The sequence below is a fragment of the Equus caballus genome, chromosome 7 (assembly GCF_041296265.1).
Source record: "Equus caballus isolate H_3958 breed thoroughbred chromosome 7, TB-T2T, whole genome shotgun sequence".
NCBI lineage: Eukaryota > Metazoa > Chordata > Mammalia > Perissodactyla > Equidae > Equus > Equus caballus.
In genome coordinates, this window is record NC_091690.1 from 53,220,942 (window position 1) to 53,248,272 (window position 27,331).

The following is a 27,331-nucleotide window of genomic DNA, read 5'->3' on the forward strand; positions in this document are numbered from 1 at the left end:
AAAAACTGTGCCTAATTGTGACGTCACTTCCGCTTCTTACCGGGGGGCGGGGCTCAGGCGATGGAGCGCGGGACCACGTGGGACCACTTCAGAGAAGTTCTGATTTCCTCCTGCGTGAGCGCGCATGGGCTTCGGACCAGCTGGGCGCCAGGCCTGGGGCCCGAATCAGGCCCAGGGCCGTGGATGAATCTCGAACCAGCCCTGTGGCTGGAGCTACGACGGAGGGCGCGGCCGATCCCTGAGGGCGGGGCTGGAGGTGGGATGAGACCCAGCGCGCGTTTGGACGGTGCACGATCAAGCCTGAAGGGCGAGGCTGAGGGTGGAGACCCAGCCACCAGCGAGCACATCAAAAGGTTTTCTCCCTCTTCTCCCCTCGTTCCTAAAGCCCTTAGAGTGAGTGATTCTCCCGTTTTGATAATCCTGCCAGTCCAGGAAGTGATCTGTCTCCTCTAATCAATCCTGTCTTTAGGCTTTTATTTGAAATACACACAATGGTAAACTCCGAACTCTAAAACGGATTCCTCTGGGTTTTCACTGTAATGACATTTTCTGCAAATGTTTTATTTTTTTCCTCTTCTAGTATGTATTTCTTTTTTTTAATTTTTATTTCTTTTTGAAATAGCACTGATCCTGGGCATTCTTAACTTATTCAGGAATAGAGCTAAAGTTTCTCTGGTAATCATGTTTCCCGTGGTAGTGTATATCATTCATTTTTATTGCTGAATATTCCATTCTATGGATATACTATGTTATTTATACATTCTATATACAAACTCCTATTCCCATATATGAATTGCAAATATTTTATCCCATTCCATGGGTTGTCTTTTACTTTCTTGATGTGTCCTTTGGAGTACAAAAGTATTTAAGTTGATTGACCTTTGACGTACAAAAGGCCTTAATTTTGGTAAAGTCCAATTTATCTATTTTTTTCTTTGGTTGCAATTGCTTTTGGTATCACATCTAAGAAACTATTGCCAAATCCAATTTCATGAAGTTTTCCCCCTATGTTTTTCTTCTAGGAATTTTGTAGTTTTAGCTCTTATGGTTGGTCTTTTATCCATTAATTTTTGTATGTGGTGTAACGTAAGAGACGGAAAGCAGTAACATTCGACTGTGCTTCATCACAGATGATGGTTAGCAGTGATCACAGTTGGCATAGTCCAGGAACTGTCATTGCTGTTTACTCAGCTAATCCCAAGGCATGGAAATAGTTGTTTATTTTCAGTTTTTAGAACAGGCAAAATTGAATTATTATGCGGAGAAGCAGTACATTATTATGTTTATATAATAAGTTTTAAGTGTTGAAGGCCCAGTTTCAACATACATTGGGCCATATTATTTATTTTAACTAAGCGTCCATGAAATCACATTTTATCAAGAAAATTAAAAAATGCCAGACTTACATACCTAGGGTATATGGTACTAATCTTATGGGACCACCACTGTATATGCAGTCCATTGTTGACTGAAATGTCATTATGTGGCACACGACTGTATATAAATTTTGTCACATATTTATTACATATATGATAATTATATACAACTTGTTATGTAAGTTTTAGTATATAAGTTTTAATATATAAATTTTGGTTTTTCAGTTGTTTGAATTATGGATCTTTGATTTAGTTCTATTTGTGTGTATATATATTTATAATTTATTTACATACATCAAATATTAAATATTACATTTATGTATTTAATTTACTTATTTACTCACTAATCATTAGGGAAATGCAAATCAAAACTACAATGAGGTATCACCTTACACCAGTCAGACTGGCTGTAATTACCAAGACCAAAAACAACAAATGTTGGAGAGGATGTGGAGAAAAGGGAATGCTCATACACTGCTGGTGGGGATGCAAACTGGTGCAGCCACTGTGGGAAAACACTATGGAGATTCCTCAAAAAACTAAAAATAGAACTACCATATGACCCAGCTATCCCACTACTGGGTGTCTACCCAAACAACTTGAAATCAACAATCCAAAATAACATATGTACCCCTATGTTTGTTGCAGTGCTATTCACAATAGCCAAGACATGGAAACAATCCAAGCGCCCACTGACTGATGATTGGATAAAGAAGATGTGCCATATATATATAAAATGGAATACTACTCAGCCATAAAAAAGACAAAATCATCCCATTTGCAACAACATGGATGGACCTGGAGGGTATTATGCTAAGCAAAATAAGCCAGACTGAGAAAGACAAACACCATATGATTTCACTCATATGTGGAATATAAAAAAACACATGGACAAACGAAATAGTTCAGTGGTTACCAGGGGAAGGGGGGGCGGAGGGTGGGCATAGGGGGTGAAGGGGAGCACTTATGTGGTGACAGACAAGAAATAATGTACAACTGAAATTTCACAATGATGTAAACTATTATGAATCTCAATTAAAACAAATCTATAAAAAATTTTACTTATTTACCTTTTATTTTCTCCCCTGTATGTAGGGGTTTATTTTTCATTGTTGTTTTTAAATCAGTAAGACTAGCATTGTGTTTGCTAGACCTGACAGTTACTCGGTACATAGAATTTAAAGTTCCCTTTTTTTGGAAGGGGGGAATTGCTTGTAGCCACGTAAAGCCCAGGCCTTTATACTACTTCTTTTTTGTTGTTTTATTGTCGGTTTCTCGTCTTTCCCCGCTTTTTCCTTTAGGTATTTGCCTGACAAGGTCCTGGTGGTCCTGAGTGGCCCCTGCTCACAGCAGGGGGCCTCCCTTTCTAGACTGTCCCTATCAACCTCAGAAGCACTGGAGTCTACATCCAAGTAAGCAACATGGGGGAATCCCAATTTTGTAATAATTGAGTTTTTAGGAAGATGCTCTTACACGTTGATAGGCAGTGGCACTGAAGACAGCCCAAGCACATTCACTGGGAGATTTACAAACCAATTTGAGTTGAGAAACCTCCTGAGGATTCTTAGCAGGAGCAAGAACAAATTGTCCCACCCCTTTTCCTTTTTCATTAAACACTGAGCCACCAGTCTCCATTGAGCATATCCCTCTTATCCCACTAGGTTGGTGAGCAAGTCGTGACAGAAGCAAAGCAAGGAACAACAGAGAGAAGCAAGGGCTGCTGGTGTCTTTGCTGGGGACTTCCTGATCTCTCTGTCTCCCACAGGGGATGTCACACCGAGGATATCCCTCTTGGTGTGGCAAGGAACATCATAATTTACATAGTGCCAAGGGAAGATGTTTCTGATTGTCTTTACAAATTGGTAGGGAGAAAATACTATCAATTAGGTCAATAGCTCACATTTATATCAAATGAATTAATGAACATTCATTATTAGGGAAAAAGGGTAGGCACTATATAAGAATGTAATGACAATTTAACAGAAACATATAAAATGACTACACTTGTATGCATCCAGTTATATTGCCTTGAAATGAAACAAGAGAGAAGAATTTAAAAAATAATCTGACTATCCACAGTCATAGTGGGGCATTTTGACACAACTGTCTCAATAAAGGACAGATGACGAGGTAAGGTCTGTAATGATACAGATCTAAAAAACACAAGAAGAGAGAATCTATTATACCCAACAATTACAGAATATACATTGCTTCCAACCATAGTTGAAGGATTCATAAAACCTGACCACATATGAGATGTATCAGTTGAGACTGACATCCACTGTAACAGAATCTTCCCACAAGAGTAGTTTAAACCAGGTAGGAGTTTATTTTTCTCATGTTCCACGAAGTCCAGAAATAAGCAACCCAAGGCTGGCACAGCCAAATAATATTGTATGTCCCTCTCGTATAATCAGTAGCCTATGACTGTCATCCTCTTGGTCTATTTTCTAGGAAAGAAGAGACAAGGCAAAGGGTAAAGAGAAAATGCCAAATGAGATGCTCCCATTTCCATGGGCTTCTTTAGAACCAACAAGCAGTGACCTTTGCCTATTGCTCATTGGACAGAACGATGGGCTTATGGGCAGTCAGAGCTGCAAGGAAAGCTGGAGCTGAGTCCTTACAAAATTGTCCACCCTGCCAATGTGAACAAAATTGTAGTTTTGTTACTTTAAGGAAGGAAGGGAAAACTGGACATTGGGATGGCAATGTGTAGTGTCTCACACATTAGGCCACACAGCAAGTCTCCAACAATTTTCTGTTTGAATCTATATTGTTTAGAATCTCTATCATGAAGATCGTGCATTCTGTGCATAATTCAATGAAGTTAGAAATCTAGGACAAAAAGATAACTAAAATATGATACAGTCTGCACATTAAAAAATAAACTTCTAAATAACCTATAAGTCCAAGACATCTTGATGAGGATCGGACAATGTTTAATACTAAATTACAATGAAAACATTATACATCAAAACTTTTGTGATGTAGATCAAGGAGAATTTAGAGTGCTACGTAACCTTTAACACTCATCAGTTAATACGCTGTCACACTTTAAGGATGAAACACTCACTGATAATGATAATCACAGAACTATAACATTTATAAGGTTGGTCCTGGTATAAGGTGAATCAAGAGATGTACCTAAAGGCTTTCTACATTGATCACAATGTAGGTTTGTCTCCAGTGTGAGTTCTAAAATGAGAAGTGAGGTGTGAAGGACCACTTAAGGCTACTCCACGGTCATTTCATTCATAGAGTTTCTGCCCAGTATGTATTCGCTTGTGCATTATAAGGTTAGTGCTGGTGCTGAATGCTTTTCCACACTGAGTACATTTATAGGGCTTCTCACCTGTGTGAGTTCTCACATGGACCCTTAGGCAAGAGGAATTCCTAAAGGCCTTCCCACATTCTTTACACTCATAGGTTTTCTCTCCAGTGTGAGTTCTCTTGTGTACAATGAGATAAGAGCCTGTGCTGAAGGATTTTCCACACTGATTGCACTCATAAGGTTTCTCTCCAGTGTGAGACCGTGTATGTTTCTTAAGGGATGACTGATCAATGAAGGCTTTCCCACAGTCACTGCATTCGTAGGGTTTCTCTCCAGTGTGGGTTCTCATATGTTTCTGAAGGGAGGAAGGAACAGTGAAAGCCTTGCCACATTCCTTACAGTCATAGGGTTTCTCTCCAGTGTGAGTTCTTTTGTGCACATTAAGATGAGAGCTCTGGCTGAAGGATTTTCCACAATGATAACATGCGTAAGGTTTCTCTCCAGTGTGTGATCTAACGTGTTTCTTAAGGGAAGACTGAAAAATGAAGGCCTTCCCACAGTCACTACATTCGTAAGGTTTCTCTCCAGGGTGAGGTTTCACATATTTCTGAAGGGACAAGGGGCCAGTGAAAACTTTCTCATGTTCATTAAATTTTAAGCTTTCCTCCACAGTATATAGTTTTTGGTGGACACTGAGAGAAGATCTTTTCCCATAGACACTGCATTCACAGAGTTTCTCTCCTGTAGGTATTTGGTCATGTACTGAAGAGGAAGAGTGTAAGCTGAAGGATATAAGACATTGATAACACTCATAAGATTTCTCTTTTGTGAGAGCTCTTAAGCATTTCCTAAGGGATGACTCTTGATTGAAAGCTTTTCCACAATCATTAAATACAAGAGTTTTTTCTCCAGTGTGAGTATTCACATGACTTCTACGGGTTGAGGGATGGCTGAAGTCTTTCCCATATTCTTTACATTTGTAGCATTTCTCTCCCTTGCAATATCTTGCACAAATAAGGTGACAGTTCCTTCTGAAGAATTTTCCACAACGATCAAATTCTAAGGGTTTCCGGCCAGAATGAGTTGGTGCCTGTTGAATAAGGAATAAGTGGTGACTAAAGGCTTTCTTACTTTCGTTACACTTATGGGGATTCTTTTCCATGTGGATTCTACCATATAGAGAAAGCATATTATTATGACTGACATTTTTACCATTTTTAGAGAGAGTGTACGATTTTTGCCCTACTAGTTCTTTCAAGTTGAATAAGCCGAATGCTCTTCCCGAGGCTCTGTCATATTCATTCCCATCAAAGGGCATCCTTTCTAATGAGTGAAGAATGAATGAGTTATGTATTAAATATTTAATAATATTTAATAATGGAATCACATTTAAGTGAATGTTTACTTTTTGATATTCTCTGTGAGGCAGCAAGTGTTGAGGTAGGTTTGGAGATTCCTTCAATTTTACGAGACTCCTAAAGTCATTCCTGAGACAGCTTTCTGGTGAATGAAGTCTACTTGCCTCAACTGTCTCCCCTTGTTTCAGTGCTGCTGCCATTTTAACTCATAGAAATTCACAGACCTCTCCTACTGTAAAAAATTAGCAATCATTCCTAGTGAATCTTACCATTTTTCTGCCACTGGAAGTTTTTTCCCCAGGAACATTCTGCATAGGAATTGCATCTTTGGATCTCAGTTGAGTATCCCAGTCTGAAACTGAATAGGGAGAATTTTTATCACTATTGGGAGAAAAAGTAGACGAAAGAAAAAAGGAGGCAGGCATCCTATGGATCTGTTTTCAAATAATAACACTAAATATAGGAAGAAAATGTGAAAGATCCAACCAGTGACCAGAGAAATTATTTTAGGCACTACGCTCTGGGAAGAGATGCCAATGACAGGAACAAAATAATGGAAATGGGAGGTATTTTACATAGAAAGGATTCTGGAGGCTTGAGACAATAAGAGAGGGTATTATCTGGAAAGCAAAGTAGGGAGAAGTAAACGAAAAGTATTCAAGGAAATGTGAATTTGAAAGAGGAATTAACACGGTTTTTTTCTCTGAGACCAAATGAAAGTATGAATGAATGGGGAGATGGTAAAAGAAGGAAAGCTCAGGTAGTGGCCTCAGAATTCTTTTCCTTCACTGATTGACAGTCCCAAATGTACTTCCCCTCACTGGCTATGGCTGCTCCACACAGTGACCCCTTTCTGCCGAGGGCTCACCTGTACAGGCACCTTGGAGAATTCCTCTCTCCTCTGGCCTCAGTTCTTCCTGCTCCACTTCAGTGATCAGATTGTGTTTGCAGAGATGATACCCTGCTCATGGGAAAGACACATGACTGTAGGAGACTAGAAATCCTTCCACAAAACTGAGTCTAATACTTTCATCTTAAAGGATTCTGAAGACAGGCAAGTACAACTTTAGGAGCAGCAAAGCAATCAGATCAGAGCTCTTTCACAAGGGCCTCAGAACAAACCCCCACACTCCACATCCCGCATGGAACTGACCCTTGAAATCCATGCCCAAGATCACAGACATGCTGCAAATTACCTAAATCTTTTAATGAAAGAGAAAATGAAATCAGCACATTTTCATGGGAAGCCATGAGACTGCCCCACAAAGGCAGGGACCATCCATTTTGGGTTTACCACATACTGCCATTCTTTACAGAGATCCTGGAACACTACATGTGATGAAAAACTGTTTAGTGCATGCACAAATGTATAAATAAAGGAATGAGCCCAACCTTACCCACTGAAGCCAGGTTCCTAAAGTTCTCCAGCATTACATCTCTGTACAGGATTTTCTGAGCAGGATCCAGCAATGCCCACTCCTCCTGGGAGAAGTCCACTGCCACTTCCTCAAAGGTCACCGAGTCCTAAAACATCACACACACATTCTGGCTCAGCCAAGGACCAGCTCTAATGCTGACCTGGGAGGACGGTGGGTGAGGCCGACAGGACTGGGGAGGGAGACCAATGCCTAGGAAGCTCAGACATGCCTCAGAGGTCTCTCATTATCTGACCCAAGGTTCAGTTCTTGGAACTCTCTTCTTTTGCTCTCACTCCCTGGACCATCTCATTCAGGCCTGTGGTTTTAGCAGCTTTTCTAACACACAGTTGGCCTGATATTTCCACAAGTAGGTTGTGAGGACTCTTCCAGTCTTATTCAAGATCCAATACAGACTGAGCACATTGCAGGATAAGAAAAATACTTGGAAAATGGATGAAATGGTTTTCCTAGTGAAAAATCTTTCTTTTCTTCATAGCACCGAGCAGAATATGGAACCAACGCTTACCGTGGAAGAATATATGAAAAAAATTATATGAAAAAAATTAACAAATACTGTAGGAATAGAAGGCTTTCCTAAGGCATTCTCTCTCCCATTCTAAGAAAACCAGAGAACTAGGGAAGCCTGAGGCTGGCCTAGTTGGGCTGTGACGCTGTGGGTCACAGGCAAGGGATATGTCCTTTGGAGGGCCAGCCCCATGGCATAGTGGTTAAGTTCAGTGTGCTCCGCTTCAGTGGCCCGGGTTTGCAGGTTCAGATCCAGGGCGTGGACCTAAACTACTTCTCAGCCATGCTGAGTTGGTGACCCACATACAAAATAAAGACAGACTGGCACAGATATTAGCTCAGGCCTAATCTTCCTCAAGCAAAAAAAGAGGCAGATTTGGAAGAGATGTTAGCTCAGGGCGAATCTTCCTCAGCAGAAAAAAAAAGAGAGAGATGTGTTCTTTGGGAACAGTGATGTATTTTTGGAAACAGAATAATTTCTCCCATACCTGTGACCAGGTTCTCAGCAATCCTGCAGCCATAGTTCCTCTGGTGTGTCTCTCTCCTGGCCAGGCAGGGTCCTGAGCAAGCAGAGCTAGAGCAGAAGAAAGAAGCTGTGAGAGCCTAGGACTGACAGATACACTCAGAGGCTTGGAAGCTTCTGCATACGAGCTTCAGAGTAACCACATACACGCATGTGCAAACACACGGTACAGTTCACTCTTAAGATTTTATCTCCCTACCCAAGAACAATTAGGAATTGGGAATATAGTATGTACTTATCTTTTCTTTGTAACCTTTTTCCTAGACTGAACCACCAAAAATGCCTGGAGTCCTTAACAACTTAAAGAGCAATGAGGCTTCTAGTGCCAAAATGCCTCTAAGTGCCATTTACCTGTGAAAGAAACCAGGACTCATCTGGGAAATAGCTGAGTATAGAGTAGACCAAGAAACGTTCAAGATGAGCCTGGAACATCCTATACTCGGAAAGCAAGGAGCCTTTCAAAGACTAATTGGGTTGCATCAAAAAGATATGGGAGACAACTTAAAATGGCTCCTTTTAAGTCTGGCTTCAGGTGGAACAACTTAATAAAGAATAATGACTAGAGTCAACTGAAATATAGCAAATGTAAAAAAAAATCATGAGTCCATAATGGTACCTAAAAAATCCTTCAATGGTCACTGTTGGAGGTGGGCAGGATATTAATTCATTATTTCGAAATTCATAATAAGAAAGAATCAAGCATGTATCCCCTCCTCTCCTTTATCAACAATATTTTATGATTACCAAATAGTTATGATAAAGGAAAGCTTATCCTTTATCCTACTGAAGAATCATAGAAGCCTTATTAGAAGCTCCATTTATTATGAAGACAATGCTAGAATTAGAAAGTCACCATTGTACAACCACTAGTGAATTAACGATCTAGGCAATGACAATCAATGGCTACTAAAATATTAGGTAAAGAGTGGGGATGTTTCTTTCCAACTTTTAACCTTGAAAAAATTTCAAACTCAAATAAGTAAGAATAGTGTAAATATGATGAACTTCCATATACTCTTCACATAGACTCTTCTCCAACCGTTAAAGTTCTGTCACATTTGCTTTCTCTCTCCTCTCTTCGTAGGGGGCTGTGGATGTGTGTGCGTGCATGTGTGAGCTTTAGCAAGAATGATACTGACAGAAATTCGTTTGAGAGGAAACTGCAGATGTCATGACTCTTTCCTCCTACATATTTCAGTGTCATAGGAAGTTGGACATTTTCTATCACAACCACAACAATCAAAACCAGGAACATTTAACATGGATTTAATATTATTACCTAACACACAGTCCACATGCAGAATTTCACCAACTGGCCCAATCATGTCCTTTATAGTGTAGGGGAGGAAGACATTTCCTCTATCCAATGTGGGTTCATCTGGCAGGAGAACAAATTAAATTCACATGAGACAGAATAGCAAGAGAAAATTAAACAAAGCTTTATGAGGACCATCGCCCGGGTCCTTTCTTCCTGAAGGAAGAAAGGGCACCGAAGAAGTGGGGTGCACAGAGTGGTTATATACCCCCAAACAGGATATTTCACATATGATTGAAATGTCCCTCCCACAATAGTCACAAGATTGCCCTGTCAGCACAGTGCTTGATGGACACAGCAGATAGTGGGTCTGCTATCTCGGTGGGCGTAGCAGGAGGCAAGTCTATTGTCTTGAGCTGGGTGGTCACAGGTGAGAGCAGCAATCAATTCCTAGCCTAAGGAAAGATGCTTAATCCTTAAAGAAATGAGAGGGGGAGGGAAGTCAGTTACAGGAGGTTAAAAGACAAGCACAATAAAATGCAGATTTAAGTCCTTGCCTTTGGCACTGATTAAGAGTTTCTAGAAAGAAGGTCATCTCCTTTTTTTCTCCTGGTACAGAGAGGGAAGCACCTTTACAGATAGAGATTTAGTTCTACTTTTTAGTTGCTTTCCTGTCTGCAAAGAAACCAGCCTCAAATAGTCCTCATGCCAAAGCGACATATCTTGGGGTGGCCAAATCCAGGTGTCCACAATAGCAATCACTTTTGAAATTTCCCATCCAGAGCATGCCCTCAAACCATCTTTCTTTAATCTCTTTTCATCTGGACCAGTCCCTCAGCCTTCCTTTATCTTTCAAGATATGAAGAGTGCAGGACGAATGTTTCAGTCTGTAGCTTGGTTTTGGTTTGTCTGATGTTTTCTTATGATTAGATTCAGAAAGTTCATTTTCGGATGAAGCATTACATTAATCGATGCAGGTCCTTCTCAGGGCATAATTTAAGGAGGCATATGTCACCAGTTTGTCTCATTACTGGTGATAACTTTGATCACCTGGTTAAGGTGGCATGCAACAGGTTTTTCCATTAAGTTACCCTTTTCTCCTTTTGTAATTAAGAAGGAATCTTATTAGTTAGGGGATAACTTAAGACTCTATAAGTAAGCTGGAGAACTTTATAAAGGAAGGGTCAAGCTGACATCAGAACCAACTGATTACTCTTATCACAAAAGAGGCATCTGGACAGCACGTGAGTTCTGATATGATGTAACAAGAAACAGCACCAACTATAATTTTGCCAAAAAAAAAAAAACCCTGACAAATCTTTTCAACTAATTAGCAGTTTATTTGAGAAGAGGAAGAGGAGAGACTGAGGGATATGTTAAATGACATCATGAGGTTACAATCAGCCAAACCCAATTTGGAGGAGAAAGTGGAAGGAGAACGTTACTGACTAAGAGACTTAAGAGACATAACAATCCACTGAATGTGTGGACCCTGGATATTGATTCGAACAACACCAAGGGTAAAAACACATTTTGAGGTATTTGGGGTGAACTGAACACAGACTGGGTATTAGATGATATTGGTAAAGAGAAAAGCAGCCCCCGACATCTAGGAGCTGCCTGGGAACCATCAGCTAGGTCTGGGTGTTCTCCTGCTGAACATAAACAATTTCACAGAACAGCAACAGCAGACAAGGCCACTCTGGGACCATGAGTTATCAACAAAGACAAGGCCGCTCTGTAATGACGTCTGAACACAGACAAATCATAAACATCATCTGGGCCTCAAAAGTGACCAAACATCCCTCTCTTCTGGCTAATATGAGCAATTGCTTCTTCTTTATCAATGACAGCTTTACTCCGGCCTAGTGTTTCCTCCTTCTAGGTAGCTTTACTAAGATATGCACTCATAGAATTACCCTCACTTCCTGACAACATCTAATTTGGAACCCTCCCCCAAAAGCTCCTAACACAAGCCCAAATCCTTTAAGTCTAACACTCTCTTACCGAGACATCCCACAGTTCACCATGTTACGTGTTCTGCCTTCCTGCCAGCAGAATAAACCCGATCTGTTTAACTACAGGTGTGTCCCAACATGTTTAGCCAAAGACCACTGACAATACCAAGAACTATGATTAATTTGGGGGGTGTGAGAACGGTATTGTGAAAATGCTAAAAACTTGGGTTAAAAGTTTATTCTTTTTAAGGGATCTGTAAGAGTTTTCCCTTCCTTTTTCAGCCCCTAACTGGCTTAAGCTGGTTGTATCCTCATAATACCCTTTTGTTTTAGAGATACCTCTCAAATTATGGGTGAAATGATATGATGTCTGGTATTTGTTTTAAAATGCTCTAGGAAAACAAAACTTAACTACAATAGTAAGCTGGGGAAGAAGAGACATATTAAGAAGGCAAAAATACTGGTAATCATTGAAGTTGGATGATGGGTACACCGAGGCTTCATCATAGTACCCTCTTCTCCTGAGTATATTTGAAAATCCATAATTCAAAGTTTTAAAGAAAACAAAGAAATTTTCCATACACGATCTTAAAAGCAGCCAGGGGAAAAAGAGGTCACCTAAAAAGGAAAAACAAACTGATGGCTCACTTCTTAAGAACAACAATGAATGTCAGAAGAAAGCAGGACAATATGCTCAGTGTACTGAGAAGAAAGTAACTATCAACCTAGAATTCTAAATCCAGTTAAAATATCTCCTTTAGGTTTAAGGGAGAATTTAAAAAAATCAAACCTCAATCTATTCAAGCTTCTAGACTAACTACTTTTAATAGGAGATAGAGAGATAAAGCAGTTAAACAACACAAAGAAACAGCCAAATCCATAATGTAGGACATTTTAAGGACAAATGACTTGATATGTCCAATAAGTCAATGGGTAAAAAACAAAAAAAAGACAAAAGGAGGAGAAGGAGAGAAAACAGAAACTTAAGAGAGATATATTCAAAAAGCAATGTGGGGACCCCGATAGGATCCTGATTTGAACAAACCAACTGTAAAAAGATATTCTGGAGACGATCAGGGAACTTCGGAGTTTGCCAGGGGGTAAAATGCTGTGATGGTTGTGTATCAGCTCAAGATGTATACTTAAGTATTTACCGATGAAAGCACATGTCTGGAATTTGCTGTAAAAAAAAAAAAAAAACCCTCCAGAAATAAGGAAGAGCAGGTAGATAGGTTACAAGCACTGTCCAACACTATTATCTAATATGGTAGCCACCAGTCACATTTGGCTATTGGGCACTTGAAGTGAGGCTAGTGTTATTTAAGCAATTTAAATACCACACGTGGCTAGTGGATTACACAGCTCAGGCCTAGGTGATCCAAGATTGGTAAAATATTGATAATTGTCAAAGCTGAGTGTCAACGACATGAGGATTCACTATACTCTTCTCTCTAGTTTTGTGTATGCTGGAAAATTTTCAGATGAAAAGCTTAGAAGTTTAAAAGAGGGAGGGTAAAATAAAGACATTTTAAAATAAAGATATGAGAGAGCTTACCCATCAAAGGATCATCCCTAAAGTAAATTCTAGGATTCCAGGAAATAGGAATTTGAACACCTGAAATGTTAAGAAAGTAGAGTGAACAAAAATAAAATGGGTAAAACTAATGAGCCTTGATTATATAAAATAGTAATAATAATATCTAATTTGTGAGATGGAAAAGCAAGCTAGAATTCTAATACTGAATAATAAAAATATACAAATTGGGAGGGAGGTAATTACAGTTTTATGTTCCTTGTATTCTTCCAGTAGAGAATAAAGATATTGATTAGCTTTAGACCAAGTATGCATGATAACATAGCTAGGGTAACAGCTGAAGAAATGAACATAGAAGGTTTAACTCACAATCTAGAAGAAAAAATAGAATGAGAAAAAAAACCCCTCAATTATTCCAAAGGTAAGAAAAATAAGGAGGGAAAAGAAACCAAAAAAAGTAGTAAAATAAAAAGCACATGTGAAATGGTAGAGAACGTCTATTTCAATAATCACAATAAATGTACAAGTAAGTGGCCTAAGCTCTACAGTTGAAAACCAGAGACTGCCACGGTAGATGAAGACAAACTCCAGCTCGAAGCTCCTTCATAAGATGCACTAAACATCAAAATAACACTGAAAGTCCGAATCTCAAATATGAAAACAACGCACCTGCCAGGCTATATTAACCAAAACAGTTTGTTTGGCTAACTTCACTTCATACATTTTAAGACAAAAGGCACTGCAAAAGGTGACTACATCAGGGTACAAGATTCAATTAACCAGGAACTTATAAAGATTCTGAAGTTGGTTATATGAGTAACGTAGTCTCATAAATTTTATAACAGACGCTAACAGAATTAAAGTGGAAATAGACAAGTGAAAGAGATTTTAACACACTTCTCTCAGTAATGAACAGATCAGAAGAAAAAAAGAGGGCATGAAGATTTGAATAATAAAATGAACAAGCTTAATCTAAAACACTTACAGATACTATGCTCAAGAAAGGGAGAATACACATATTCTTTTCAATCACATGTGGAATGTTTGCAAAAACTAGCCCTACTGTTATTCTACAAAGGTAGTCTTAAACCTTTCAAAGAATTTGTATACAAGTATTTTCTCTGAGAAAAATGTAATTAACTTATATAGTAATAACAGAAGAAAAGTATTATGTTGAATCACATGAAACTAGCATTTTAGCAAGTTAAAAAAATGGTTGAATGTTAGCAGCTTCATATGGTTCGTTCTAATAGAAAAAAGTCATATATTTGGAGTTTAGGAAAAAATCACACTTATGATTAGTTCTAGGTACCAAAACTTGTAGGTTGTAGCTAAAGTGGGTCTTAGGAAAAAAAGTAAGCTTTAAATGCTTACATTAGAAAAGAAATGAAGTTAAAAATTAATCTAAGTTTCCAACTAAGAGGATGGAGAAAAAATTCTCAAAATACATGAAGAAAAGTTGAGGGAAAAAAAGAATATGGTATGAATATGAACTAGAAAACAAATAACAGAGAGGACCAATCAAGTAAAAAAATTGGCTCTCTGAAAACAAATAAAATAGGAAAAAAGCAAGATTATTCAAGAAAAAAAGGGAGGCCTATAAAGAAAATGAAAAAGCAAAAGAGAACACAATTACAGATGCTGCAGAGTTTAACATATGATTAAACATTATGTGTTTAATTATGTTCATAACTAAACATTATGAACAACTTTATGCCAATCAAGCTCAAAACTCACACACAATAGGATACTAGAGAAATAAAATTTACCAAAAATGACTTGATAGAAATAACTGAATAGTATTAAATAATTGCAAATATGAACTGGAAGGTGATGGTTGCATGATATTGTGAATTTAATTAATGCCACTGAATTTTACGTTTAAAAATGGTTATGGGGGCTGGCCTGGCGGCATAGTGGTTGAATTTGCGCACTCTGTTTCAGAGGGCTAGGATTCACAGGTTTAGATCCTGGGCTCGGACCTACACACCACTCTGCAGGCCATGTTGTGGTGGCATCCCACATACAAAGTGGAGGAAGACTGGCACAGATGTTAGCTCAGGGACAACCTTCCTCAAGCAAAAAGAGGAGGGTTGGCAACAGATGTTAGCTCAGGGACAATCTTCCTCACCAAAAAACGTTTTAAAAAAAAGAAGGTTTTAAAGGCAAATTTTATATTATATACATTTTACCACAATAAAAAATGTATTAAAAAAATGAAATAATCTGGGCTGTTGCTGATCCCTTCAGTGAGGCTCCAGGTCTCCCCAGCCCTGATAACTCACTGCCTGGACAGATTCCTTAAAAAGAACACCCGAAAACAAAAGCAGTAGCAGAATAAAGAACTAGGTATTTAAATTACTCCCACAAAGAAAACACCAGGCCCAGAGGTTTTATAGGTCAGTGCTGCCTTTCAAAGAAGAGAACAGTCCAATCTGACTCAAAGTCTTTAGGGATTAGACATACGAAGATTCTGGTAACTTAAACTATACTTCAACATATTTGGTCACATGTCTCCATATTACTAACCATTAGTAGGGGTAATGACTTATCAAATCTATAAGGCAAGAGTTAGATATTTGGAAGGTTTTATTTAATTTAGCCTGCATGTAAGAACTCCAGAATTGGGCATGATCCAAAACGCCACGTTTGCATTTTGATTAGTCTATTACATTACCTTGGGGGAGGGATGCGGGCAGATGGACATGGCCACTTTTAAAACAATTTCATGTAACAGTTTGACTTATCTTTGTTTAAGAGTATAAAGTGAAGAGGAATGTTCTTTGAGACTGACAATATTGATATCAAACACGACAAGCCATTATAAGAAAACAAAATGATAGGTAAATATCATTTATAAACATAGATACAAATATTCCAAGGAAAATAATTCTAAACCAAATACATCAATAAACGAGAAAGATAACACATCAGAACCAAGTTGGATTTATCCCAGGAATGCAAAAGGGGTTTATTAGAAAATCCATTAATATAATTTGTTTCATTGATAGATCAAAGGAGAAAACAGTATAATCATCTCAATGATACAGTAAAAGTGTTTGATAAAAGCCAACATCGCATCATGACTTAACAGCCTTAGCAACTCTATAAAAAAAAAGACAACTCAAAAAATGGGCAAAAGAGGGGCTGGCCCCGTGGCCGAGTGGTTGGGTTCACGCGCTCCGCTGCAGGTGGCCCAGTGTTTCGTTGGTTCGAATCCTGGGCACGGACATGGCACTGCTCATCAAACCACGCTGAGGCGGCGTCCCACATGCCACAACTAGAAGGACCCACAACGAAGAATATACAACTATGTACTGGGGGGCTTTGAGGAGAAAGAAAACAAAAACAAAAACAAAAAATGGGCAAAAGATCTGAATGGATATTTTTCTAAAGGAAATATAAATGGCCATTAAACACATGAAAAGATGCTCATCATTAGCCACCAGGAAAACATAAATCAAAACCACAATGACATAGCACTTCACACCCTTTCTGATGGTTATAATCAAAAAGACTAACAAGTATTGGTGAGGATGTAGAGAACTCGGAACTCATATTTTCCTGGTGGAAATGTGCAATGGTGCAGCTACCTTGGAGCAGTCTGGCAGTTCATCAAAATGTCAAATATAGAGTTACCATATAAACCAGCCATTCCACTCCTAGGTATATACCCAAGAGAAATGAAAACATAGATACACACAAAACTTGTACGTGAATGTTCACAGCAGCATTATTTATAATAGCCGACAAGTGGAAATAACCCAAATGTCCATCAAATGAGTGGATAAATAAAATGTGATGTATCCATACAAGGGAGTATTATTTGGCCATAAAAAGGAATTAAATATTGACACATACTACAATGTAGATGAACCTTGAAAATCATATGCTAAATGAAAGAGACCAGTCACAGAAGACCGCATATTGTATGATTCCATTTATATGAAATGTTCGCAATGGATAAATCTATAAAGACAAAAAATAGATTAGTGGTTGCCTAGGTCTGGGAGGTAGGGAGGAATGAGCAGTGACAGCTAATGGGTACCGGGTTTCTTTTCGGGGTTATGAAAATGTTCTAAAATTAGGTTGTGGTGATGATTATACAACTCGGAGAATATATTAAAATCCACTTAATTGTACACTTTAAATGGGTGACCCATATGTGAATTTTAACTCCATAAAGCTATTATAAAAAATAATTTTAGTAAGTGAGGAAAATAAGGATTGGAAGAGAAGATCTTTAATCTGAAAATATATCAAAAACGTAGGGGAAACATCTAACTTACTGGTGACAAATTGAAGGCCTTTATTTTGAGACACGGAAAAAGACAAACGTGGCTCCTTCTAACCAAGTTAGGATATGGGCCACATTTTCAGGTTTTTACAAATAACTACTTTGGAATTTTCTTTTAAAAAACAAAGGTCCCTCTCACCACTTATATCTGGATCAAAAACTGGCAAAATTGCACCACATATGGGTTAAGAGCAGAGACATATTTGAATACAAATTCCCAGACTAAATCTGGGATATCTGGGGATTTAAAATCAAAACCTCCAGCTTCATTACACACTCATGTATATTTTCAAAAAAATATGTATCTTTCCTTATCAAATATTAAGATTTTTTTTGCAATTGACACATGAGTGAAAGTTTTGTTCCTCTTATTTCTGATGAGAGCAATAAATCTTTCATTTTCTTGAGATTCATGAAAACCAACATATATAACTGTGATAACCTGAAATTAAACCAACTGTACTGTTACAGGTGCCAAAACAGTGGGGAAAAATAAACAGTCCTTCTCTCTACTTTTCCCTGAGTTGTGATGGCTCTTAATTTGAAAAATAATGATTACTAAGAGGCAAAATGATTGAGGAAAAAAGGTCAGTCTTATTCTGATATGATTTCACCCTGATGTAATAGGTCTCTGGGGCCGCTGATGGGTGAGTTTTCAGGTTCATCTTGGGATCTGCAGAGTAAGTGGCTTAATAATAAAATCATGTGCTTAACTAGCGTCATGCTGAGCTATCTGAGGTCTAACAAGAGTGTATATGATATGCACATTCAATCAGATGGATACAATTTGCTGTGTAACTTCCAAGAGAGGGGAAAGAAATGGAAGGAGATAAAAATTATCCATTCCAGGATCACAGCCACAGAACCATGGATGAGTGTTCACCCGTAAGGGCCCAGCCTAGGACTACCTACCTGTCTTAACTATTCACTTTTTTTGTGTGTGTGAGGAAGATTGGCCCTGAGCTAACATCTGCTGCCAATCTTCCTTTTTTTTTTCTCCTCAAAACCCCAGTACATAGTTGTATATCCCAGTTGTAAGTCCTTTTAGTTCTATGTGGGATGCCACGACAGCATGGTTTGATGAGCACGGTGTAGGTCCATGCCCAGGATCTGAACTGGCAAACCCTGGGGCACCGAAAGAAAGCGCTGGAACTTAACCACTATGCCACCAGGCCAGCTCTTTATTGTTGTTTTCACTTGCATTTCCTTGATGACATATGATGTGGAACATCTTTTCATATGCTCATTTGCCATCTGTATATCTTCTTTGGTGAAGTGTCTGTTAAAGTCTTTGGCACATTTCTTATTCAGGCTGTTTATCATCTTATTGAGTTTTAAGAGTTCTTTGTCTATTTTGGATAACAGCCTTTTAACCAGATGTGTTTTTTGCAAGTATCTTCTGTAGTTTGTCTTCTCACTCTCTTGACAACGTCTTTTGCAGAGCAGAAGTTAATTTTAATAAAGTCCAGTTTATTTTAGTATCATGCCTTCAGTGTTATATTTAAAAAGGTATTACCACACCCAAGGTCATCTAGATTTTCTCCTATGTTATCTTCTAGGAGTTTCATAGTTGTGTGTTTTACACTTAGGTTGACAATGCATTTTGAGTTAATTTTTGTGAAGAGTGTAAGGTCTGTGTCTAGATTCATTCTTTCGCATGTGGATGTCCAGTTGTTCCAGCACCTCTGCTGAAAAGAATTCTTTACTCCATTCCATTGCCTTTGCTCCTTTGTCAAAGATCAGTTGACTATATTTACACGGGTCTATTTCTGAGCTCTCTATTCTGTTCCACTGATCAATTTGTCTACTCTTTTACCAATATCACACTGTCTTGATTGATGTAGCTTTACAGTAAGCCTTGAAGTCAGGCAGTGTCAGTCTTCCAACTTTGTTCTTTTCCTTCAATACTGTGTTGGCTATTCTGGATCTTTTGCTTTTCCATATAAATGTTAAGAGTTAGTTTGTCAATATCCATAAAACAAGTTGCTTGGATTTTGATTGAATTTATGGATGAAGTTGGGAAGAAGTGACATCTTGACAATATTGAGTCTTTCTATCCATAAACATGGAATATCTCTCCATTTATTTAGTGCTTGATTTTGTTCATCAGAGTTCTGTAGTTTTCCTCATATAGATCTTGCATATATTTTGGTGTGCTAATGTAAATGGTATTGTGTTTTTAATTTCAAATTCCATTTTTTCCTTGCTAGTATATGGGGAAATGATTGGTGATGGTTTCAAGGATATATGTGTGTGCACCAAAACTTAAATCGTACACTTAAAGTATGTGCAGTTTATTGTATGGCAATTATATTTCAATAAACCTGTTCATTAAGAAAACCAACCTCAATAATAACTCAAACCAAAGACTCTAACAACAAGAAAAAAGCTATTTGAACAGACAGTTCACTGAAAATACATGAATGAGAAGCACACGTAAAGATGCTCAACATCGTTAATCTTTAAAACTATGGGTCTACCTTAAAAAACACACACACACAAAGGCAAATATTTAAATAAAAATTTACTTTGTTTTCTTATCCAGTATCAATTTTCTTGTAGGCAGTAAGGGAAAATTTGTACTCCAAAAGTTTCCCAAATTTCTTACACTTAGGTTTTATTTAAAAACCTTTTTTTTTTTTGCTGAGGAAGATTCGCCCTGAGCTAACATCTGTGCCAATCTTCCTCTGTTTTGTATACGGGTTGCTGACACAGCATGGCCATCAACAAGTGGTGTAGGTCCGTGCCCAGGAACCGAACCCAGGCCACTGAAGCAGAGTGTGCCGAACTTAACCACTAGGCCATGGGGCTGGCACCTTAAAACCCTTTTGATAACCAAATTTTTTCATTAAGGAAAAAAACCCTTTTAGGATTTTTATTTTTATAAAAACATATTTACTAAAAGCATTCTGATTTTTTTATTCAAACAAAATTTCTCCCGTGTGACTTTTTACATGTACAGTAAATTAAGATAGCCTTTTCCACATTCCCTGTATTTCTTTCTTTGTTTTTTTTTTAAAGATTGGCACCTGAGCTAACATCTGTTGCCAATCTTCTGCTTTTCCCTTCTTCTTCTCTCCAGAGGCCCCCAGTACATAGTTGTATATTCTAGTTGTAGGTCCTTCTAGTCCTGCTATGTGGGACACCACCTCAACATGGCTTGATGATCAGTGTGAGGTCCACTCCCAGGATCTGAACCAGCGAAACCCTGCACCACTAAAGTGGAGTCCGCGAGCTTAACCACTCAGCCACAGGGCTGGCCCCCACATTCCGTATATTTCTAATTTACAGTTTCTCTCCAGTGTGAATCATGTTTCCTAATGACAAAGAACAATCAAAGGCTTTCCTTTATCCATTTCACTCATGGGATCTTCCCATAGAGGAGGATAAAAATTCCTACACTTTTTACATTCGTAAGATTTTTCACACTTGTGAAATCACAGCTGAATATTAAGGTATAAGGCAGAGCTAAAGGCTTCCAACCTCCTTAGAGTAAGGTTACCTCCAGTATAAATTAGTACATGTTCAATAAGTGTGAGAAAGTGTTGAAGGCTTTCCCACATTCTTTACAAGCATAAGCTTCTCTCAAGTGTGAATTCTTATACATTTGGTAATGCATGAGGAATTACTAAAGGTTGTCCCACATTCCTCATATATATGGCTTATCCCCACTGTGAGTTCTTAAATGTCAAATAAGATATGTGGATCAAGTAAAGGCTTTCCCACATTCCTTAAATTCAAAAGGTGGTTCATCAGTGTGAGTTCTTATGTGTACTGTAAGGTGTGAGGAAATGGTAAAGACTTTCCCACATGTTTTACATTTATATGGCTTCTTTCCAGTATGTGTTGTTTTACGTTGACTAAGGCGGAAAGGATATCTAAATGCTTTCCCACATTCCTTACATTCAAACGGACTTTCTACACTGTGAATTCTTAAATGTTGAATAAGAAATGAGGATCTAATAAAGGCTTTCCCACACTTCTTACAATTACAGGGTTTTACTCAGGGTGAGTTTGCAGGTGATATTAAAGCAAGATGAATTACTAAAGGCTTTCTCACATTCCTTACATTGATAAGGCTTCTCACCATTGTGCATTCTCATATATACAGTAAGGTGTGAGAAACTAGCAAAGGCTTTTCCACATTCCTTACATTTATAAGGCTTTTTTCCAGTGTGAGTTCTTCTGTGTTTTATAAGACCTGAAGAATCAATGAATGCTTTCTCACATTTATTACGCTCATATGATTTTTCTCCAGTGTGAACTTGCATGTGAATATTAAGTTTTGAGACACAAGTAAACTCTTTGTCACACTTCTTACAAACATAGTGTTTCTCTCCAGTATGAAATTTTATATGTTTAGCAAGATCTGGGGAATAAAGAAGGCTTTCTTAAATTTCTTACATTCCACAGGCACCAGTCCACTGTGAGTTCTTAAATGTTGAGTAAGATGTGAAGACCCAGTGAAGGTTTTCTTAAATTCTTACATTCAAAGGGTTTTTCTACATTGTGAGTTCGCATGTGCACAAAAAGGCTTATAGAAGGAGAATAAACTTTCCCATATTTCTTAAGAGCATATGTTTTATCTCCATCATGAATTCTCATACATTCTCTAAGATGTGAGGAAGAAGGTAAGCCTTTTCCACAGTCAGCGCATTTACAGGATTTCTCTTGAGTATAAGTTTTCTTGTGAACCAGAAGATGTAGATTTTGGCTGCAGGCTGTTTCACATTGATTACACTTAGGAGGTTCCTCTCCACTATGGGTTTTCTTAAGTAGTTTAAGGGCAGAGTTCTTTGTGAAGGCTTTGCCACACTATTACACTCACAAGTTTTCTTTCTGATGTAAGTACTCCTGTGAGTTTTATGGTATGAGCGTTCACTCAAGGCTTCTTCACAATGGGAAAAGTTAAACGATTCCTCTCCATTGTGTTTTCTCTCCTGTTGAAGAGATTATTGAGAAAAGTTTCCTAGGTTTACTATGTTCAGAGATTCTCCCCTCTGCCTTGAATTGTGTTAGACTATACAGGAAACAAATCAGTATGACTGAAGTATTTTTGTTTTTTCTTCCATTTTCACTGCAATGCACGGTACCAGACCTGCGTGCTTTCAAGCAGTATGAAGTGACAATTCTGTAGAAAGTTCTGTTGTATTCTTTATTTCACAAGGATTCTTACAGAGTTTAGCTGGTAAGTGATCGAGACAGAATTATTTATCAAAAACTTCATCTGAATTATATATATGGGAATATTTAGCTGAGTGAACACTGATGAAATATATTGTGAAGGGTATTTAAAGTATTTGCCAAGTTCACTCTCCAAGACTCTATAAGAAACAGCTTCTTTTTGGGTGAATAACACTAGCCTCAAACGTCTTTCATGATTATTGTGCTGCTTTTCTAATTTATGGAATTTCCAATCTTCTACTAGTGTGGAAGGCAAGGAATTACACCTTGTGAATCTTACCATTTCCACCACACTGGATGTTTCCCCTGCAAAATATTCTGCTGAGGTTCTGACCATTTGGTATTAAGACATGTGTCCCAATCTGAAATAAGATTAAAAAAAAATAAGTTCTTGGAGAAATAAATGATGGAAGGAAGGTTTTAAAAATGAAGGCCAATGTGTATTTACTTTCAAACATTAACTTAAAATATATTGAAAAAAAGAAATAAATGAAAACAGAGATTGAGAAGTTTGGTTGTATTAAGAGTTTGGCAGTGATAAGGTACTGTGGTCACAGTTAGGTGATTTACTAAGAAATGATTCTATAAACATTGAGACTAACAGTGAACAGAAAGCAGTATAACCAGGAAAACAAAGTTGAAAGAAATGGATAAAGAGCTAAATGCAAATGATAAATTTGAAGAAGAAATGGGACAGATCTTACTGTCCCCAGGCCAAAAGGAAGTTTAAGAAGGTGGATGAAAAGTTAAAGAAAAAGGGAAGTTTGAGGTACGAAAGGAACCTTAGAAACCAAGTGGCCTCAGTATTCTTAGAAAAAAAAAAAAAGATCTTCAAAGCTTCCTATTTAACATTTCCAAATGGTCTGCACCTTTCATGGATTAGAGTTGTTTCACATAAAGAACCACACCTGCCTTCTCCCTCGCTTTGCAGAACTCTTCCCAGTGTCCTCAGCTCTCCTCTTTGTTCCACCTGAAAGATCAGACCAGGTCTGCTCTCAGAGAAAGACGACTGATGTAAGAAGAAAATGCAAGGATGGCAAATACTTCCATAAACCAAGGGGCCAAAATTCTGCTCTTCAGGGATATCAAATAGTGTTGGTATAATTTGAGAAACAACAAAATGCTCATGCCAACTCTAATAAACCAGAAAACTTTCAAATAAACTAAAGTGCAAACACACATTCTGTCTCTCATTGGGCACCAAAAGGGTTGCTGATCTTTCCCCTGAAATCCCGGCTCAAGCTTGTATAAACATTTTTGAAGTCCTAAGCCTTTTACCCATAGAGAAAGTAAAGCCAGTGCAATGAACAGATCTTCATTTTCATGAGGAAAATACTTGATGGTAAGGTCCCTGAGAGCAGAAACAATGTCTGCTCTGTTTACTACTGCATTGCGATTAATAAGCACAGAGCCTAAGATACATTCACTTTAAAAATATTTGTTCCTGAAAAAACTAAATGAAGAAATGCTATCAGCCTTACGTATTGCAACCAGATTCTTGTAGTTCTCCAGCATCACATCTCTGTACAGGTTTCTCTGAGTTTGTTCCGGCAAAGTCCACTCCTCCTGGCTGACTTCCACAGACACGTTCTCTCACTGGGTCCTAAACCATCACAGACATCTTGGCATCAGGAAATTGCCATCTCCACCAATATTCACTGGAGAAAGAAGAAGGGAGATCCAATGCCTAGACAGGGTTCCACGTTCTCCCACCACCTCCCCGAGGGCTTGACCTTCTCCTCTCTACCTGGACATACTCACTGGTGATTTCATCCAGTTACATAGCTTTAAGAGCACCTCTTTCACCCGACTGAATGAATGTATCTACCTCCTCACAACCAGACTGTGACCTCTTCTAGTCTGACTTTTCTCTACTGATAGGATTTAACACAGTGCTGAGCAGATTACAGATATAATAAATGCTGGTAAATGAATGAATCATTCCTCCAGTGACAGCACAAATTCTGAGAATTGCATGTCTACTCTCTCACTGTCTATCATAGCAAAATGACAACACACGATCAACATGGATGAGAATCGGATTGAGTTAATAAATAGTGTCCTCCCTCGGAATCCGAGGGAGACTGGTGCCAGGACCCCCCCCCCCCCCACTTCCCTCCCCGAGGATATCAAAATCCACAGATGCTCAAGCTCCTTATATAAAATGGCATAAAATGGCGTGGTATTTGCATATAACCTACACACATCCTCCTGTATACTTTAAATCATCTCTAGATTACTTATAATACCCAGCACAATGTATACAATATGTAAATAGTCGTTATACCATGTTTTTAGGTAATAATGATGAGAAAAAAGTATTCCTGAGGCTGTAGCACGTTACTTAGCTAGCCTTAAACTCCTTGCTCTGGCTCTCCTCAACCCCCTCACAGTAGTGCTCATAGAGGGTAAGTGCTTTTCCACTCATAGTTTTGCCATCAACAGGGATATGCTTCTGTGACATGTCCTCTAGCCACACACGATGCTTTCTCAGTGTTTGCAAGTGCTTTACCGTGAACCAGAGAGACCATTTTTGCCACTGTAGGGGCAGCACTAGCACTTCCATGAATTCAAGCTCCTTCTGCTTGATTGTGCAAATGCTCAGTTTCTTCTTCCTGACCTCACAGCCCTTCAACAAGCGCCATGACACTTTTCAAAAGATCTAAGATTTTTATTTTCTCATAGAGAGAGAGCACTTAACACTCCCTCTTAGCCTTCGAGGGATTGCTTTTACCACTTAATTGCTTTTTAGGAGCCATTTTTTTCACAGAAACAAAGGGTGCATACAACACAAGTAGCAAATGAGCCAGACTCAAGGTGAAGCATGCTCAAACAAGGAGTGCTGAAGAGACTGAGGATCTGTGAAATGCCAGCAGGCTACAGCAGGGTATGCCTTCACATCACTTCATTTGCATGGCTTCTGCATAGTACTCAGCATGCAGCAAATTCAAGTTTTGCTTTTTGGAACCTTTTGGAGGTTTCCTTTTTTTTTTTTTAATATTTTTGATCCATGGTTGGTTGAATCTGCGGATGTGGAACCTGCAGATACAAAGGGCCAACTGTACTGGGACAACAGTACCATTTCCCTATGTAACCTGTCAACCACGTGAGAGGTCCTGAGGAAATTTAACTGGAGACTCAGGCCCTAAGCAGGCCCTATTTACATTAAGAAGCTCCGTTCCACTAGAAGGAACCCTGTCTACCTGGTAGGAAGAAGCATGCACTTTAATAAAAGAATATATTTTCTACTTACCTGAGACTAATTTGTCAGAGATCCAGCCACAGTCTTTTCCCCTTCTGACTTCTCCTTATGAAGACAGAAAAAGTCTTGGGAAAGACGACCTTGTGGAGAAGAAATAAAACCTGAGAACCCAGGCTGCCCAGTTTCCACACTCACAAGCCTGAAAGCCATTCCACACTAATACTAAATGGACACACACACACACCTGCCATAAAACGCCCGAGCAGCCTCTCTCATCTGAAGTTACGAAAGAAAAGGGGTTCTGGACTTTGATAAACAGGAGGAGGAGTTTAATAATCCCATTTTACAGATAAAAAAATTCAAAGTCCAGAAAGATAGAGTTGTTGTTTGCCAACAATGATAAAACTCATCATATGATTAAGCAAAACTTCTCCCAAAAAAATATACATACTTACTCCTCCTTTCCAAATACCAGGACTTGGACAACAGGATAGTCTATCTGCTTAAGGCCCCTCCTAGACAGCTGAGAAGCAGGACTGCTCAGGCCCTGATCAGAAGACGGGCCGTTCATGGGCTAGTTAACACAGGGTCTCTGAAAGGAGCATCAACAAGGACTTACCACAAGGGGAAAGATCAATGTCTGGCATCCATTGAGTCAGAGAGTGAAATCTGCCCAAATATTTCTTGTTCCCAAAGTCTCTTCAAGACAGTGTCTGAATTTAATGGATAGGTCAATCTCAATTCCTCTTGATCAGGTAGTAACTGGGAGTCTTGCCTCCTACCGTCACTCTTTAAGCAACAGGTAATACTCATCTGCCATCAAGCATCATTTATCAGCCTCTGTGGAAGATGAGGTTATATATGTGAAAGCCAACAGAAACTGTAGAGTGCTAAACCACATGAATATAAACAATAACAACTGTCATTTACTGAGTACTCATTATATGTCAGAAACAGTAGTAGCTCATTATCAAAATAGTTATTATTAATGTCATTCAACAGTTGAGGCAATCTATGTTCAGACAGGAGTAGTAACTGGCCCAAGATGACCAATTAAGCAGGAGTGAGTCTGGGTTTGAATGCGGGTTACTCTGTCTCAAAAGCCTGAACTTCTGAGGTTACTATTATTCTCCAACATGACTGGAAGATGATCTCGAAATGGTGTGCAGGAAATGATTAACACAGCATATCTGGGTTGCTCAAACTCGGCACTTTCCTGAGAAAGTCCTGTCTTCAGGACGCACCTTTGGCTTGTCTTGTGGAAAATGACCTCCGAGCCCATGGAATATCCTGCCGGATAAGAGTTTTTGTATGCCCCAGGACCTGGACCATACTATACTAGTTTGCACAGTTTAAGCTAACAAGGTGATTGATAGTGACCACCTGTTTTTATATGCCTCAGACTTTGGGCAACGTAAGTTCAAACCCTG

General features: G+C 38.6%; 1 protein-coding gene and 1 long non-coding RNA gene across 10 annotated transcripts in view; one reads left to right on the forward strand and one right to left on the reverse strand.

The window, feature by feature from the left end:
* Nucleotides 1-3,682: 3,682 nt before the first annotated feature.
* Nucleotides 3,683-27,331, reverse strand: part of ZNF177 (zinc finger protein 177) — a 33,772-nt gene continuing 10,123 nt past the window's right edge. The window contains exons 2-14 of one of the 9 annotated variants that reach the window (XM_070274149.1): nt 26,521-26,741; nt 25,953-26,041; nt 24,181-24,302; nt 23,608-23,669; nt 22,980-23,061; nt 13,240-13,299; nt 9,751-9,849; nt 8,437-8,522; nt 7,403-7,529; nt 6,874-6,966; nt 6,275-6,363; nt 4,729-5,737; nt 3,683-3,826 (exon numbers count right to left, since the gene is read on the reverse strand). In XM_070274149.1, coding sequence (XP_070130250.1) covers nt 3,807-3,826; nt 4,729-5,737; nt 6,275-6,363; nt 6,874-6,966; nt 7,403-7,529; nt 8,437-8,522; nt 9,751-9,849; nt 13,240-13,299; nt 22,980-23,061; nt 23,608-23,669; nt 24,181-24,214 — 1,761 coding nt within the window. In that variant the 5' untranslated portion in view covers nt 24,215-24,302; nt 25,953-26,041; nt 26,521-26,741 and the 3' untranslated portion in view covers nt 3,683-3,806. Of the gene's footprint in view, nt 5,738-6,274; nt 6,364-6,873; nt 6,967-7,402; nt 7,530-8,436; nt 8,523-9,750; nt 9,850-13,239; nt 13,300-22,979; nt 23,062-23,607; nt 23,670-24,180; nt 24,356-25,952; nt 26,042-26,520; nt 26,742-27,331 lie in introns of those variants that run through there. The other 8 variants (XM_070274151.1, XM_023645497.2, XM_070274148.1 and 5 more) reach the window with 8 other exon arrangements.
* On the forward strand, nt 22,606-23,878 carry LOC138925169 (uncharacterized). The gene is made up of 2 exons (XR_011441008.1): nt 22,606-22,703; nt 23,631-23,878. It is a non-coding gene; the product is annotated as an uncharacterized lncRNA (long non-coding RNA).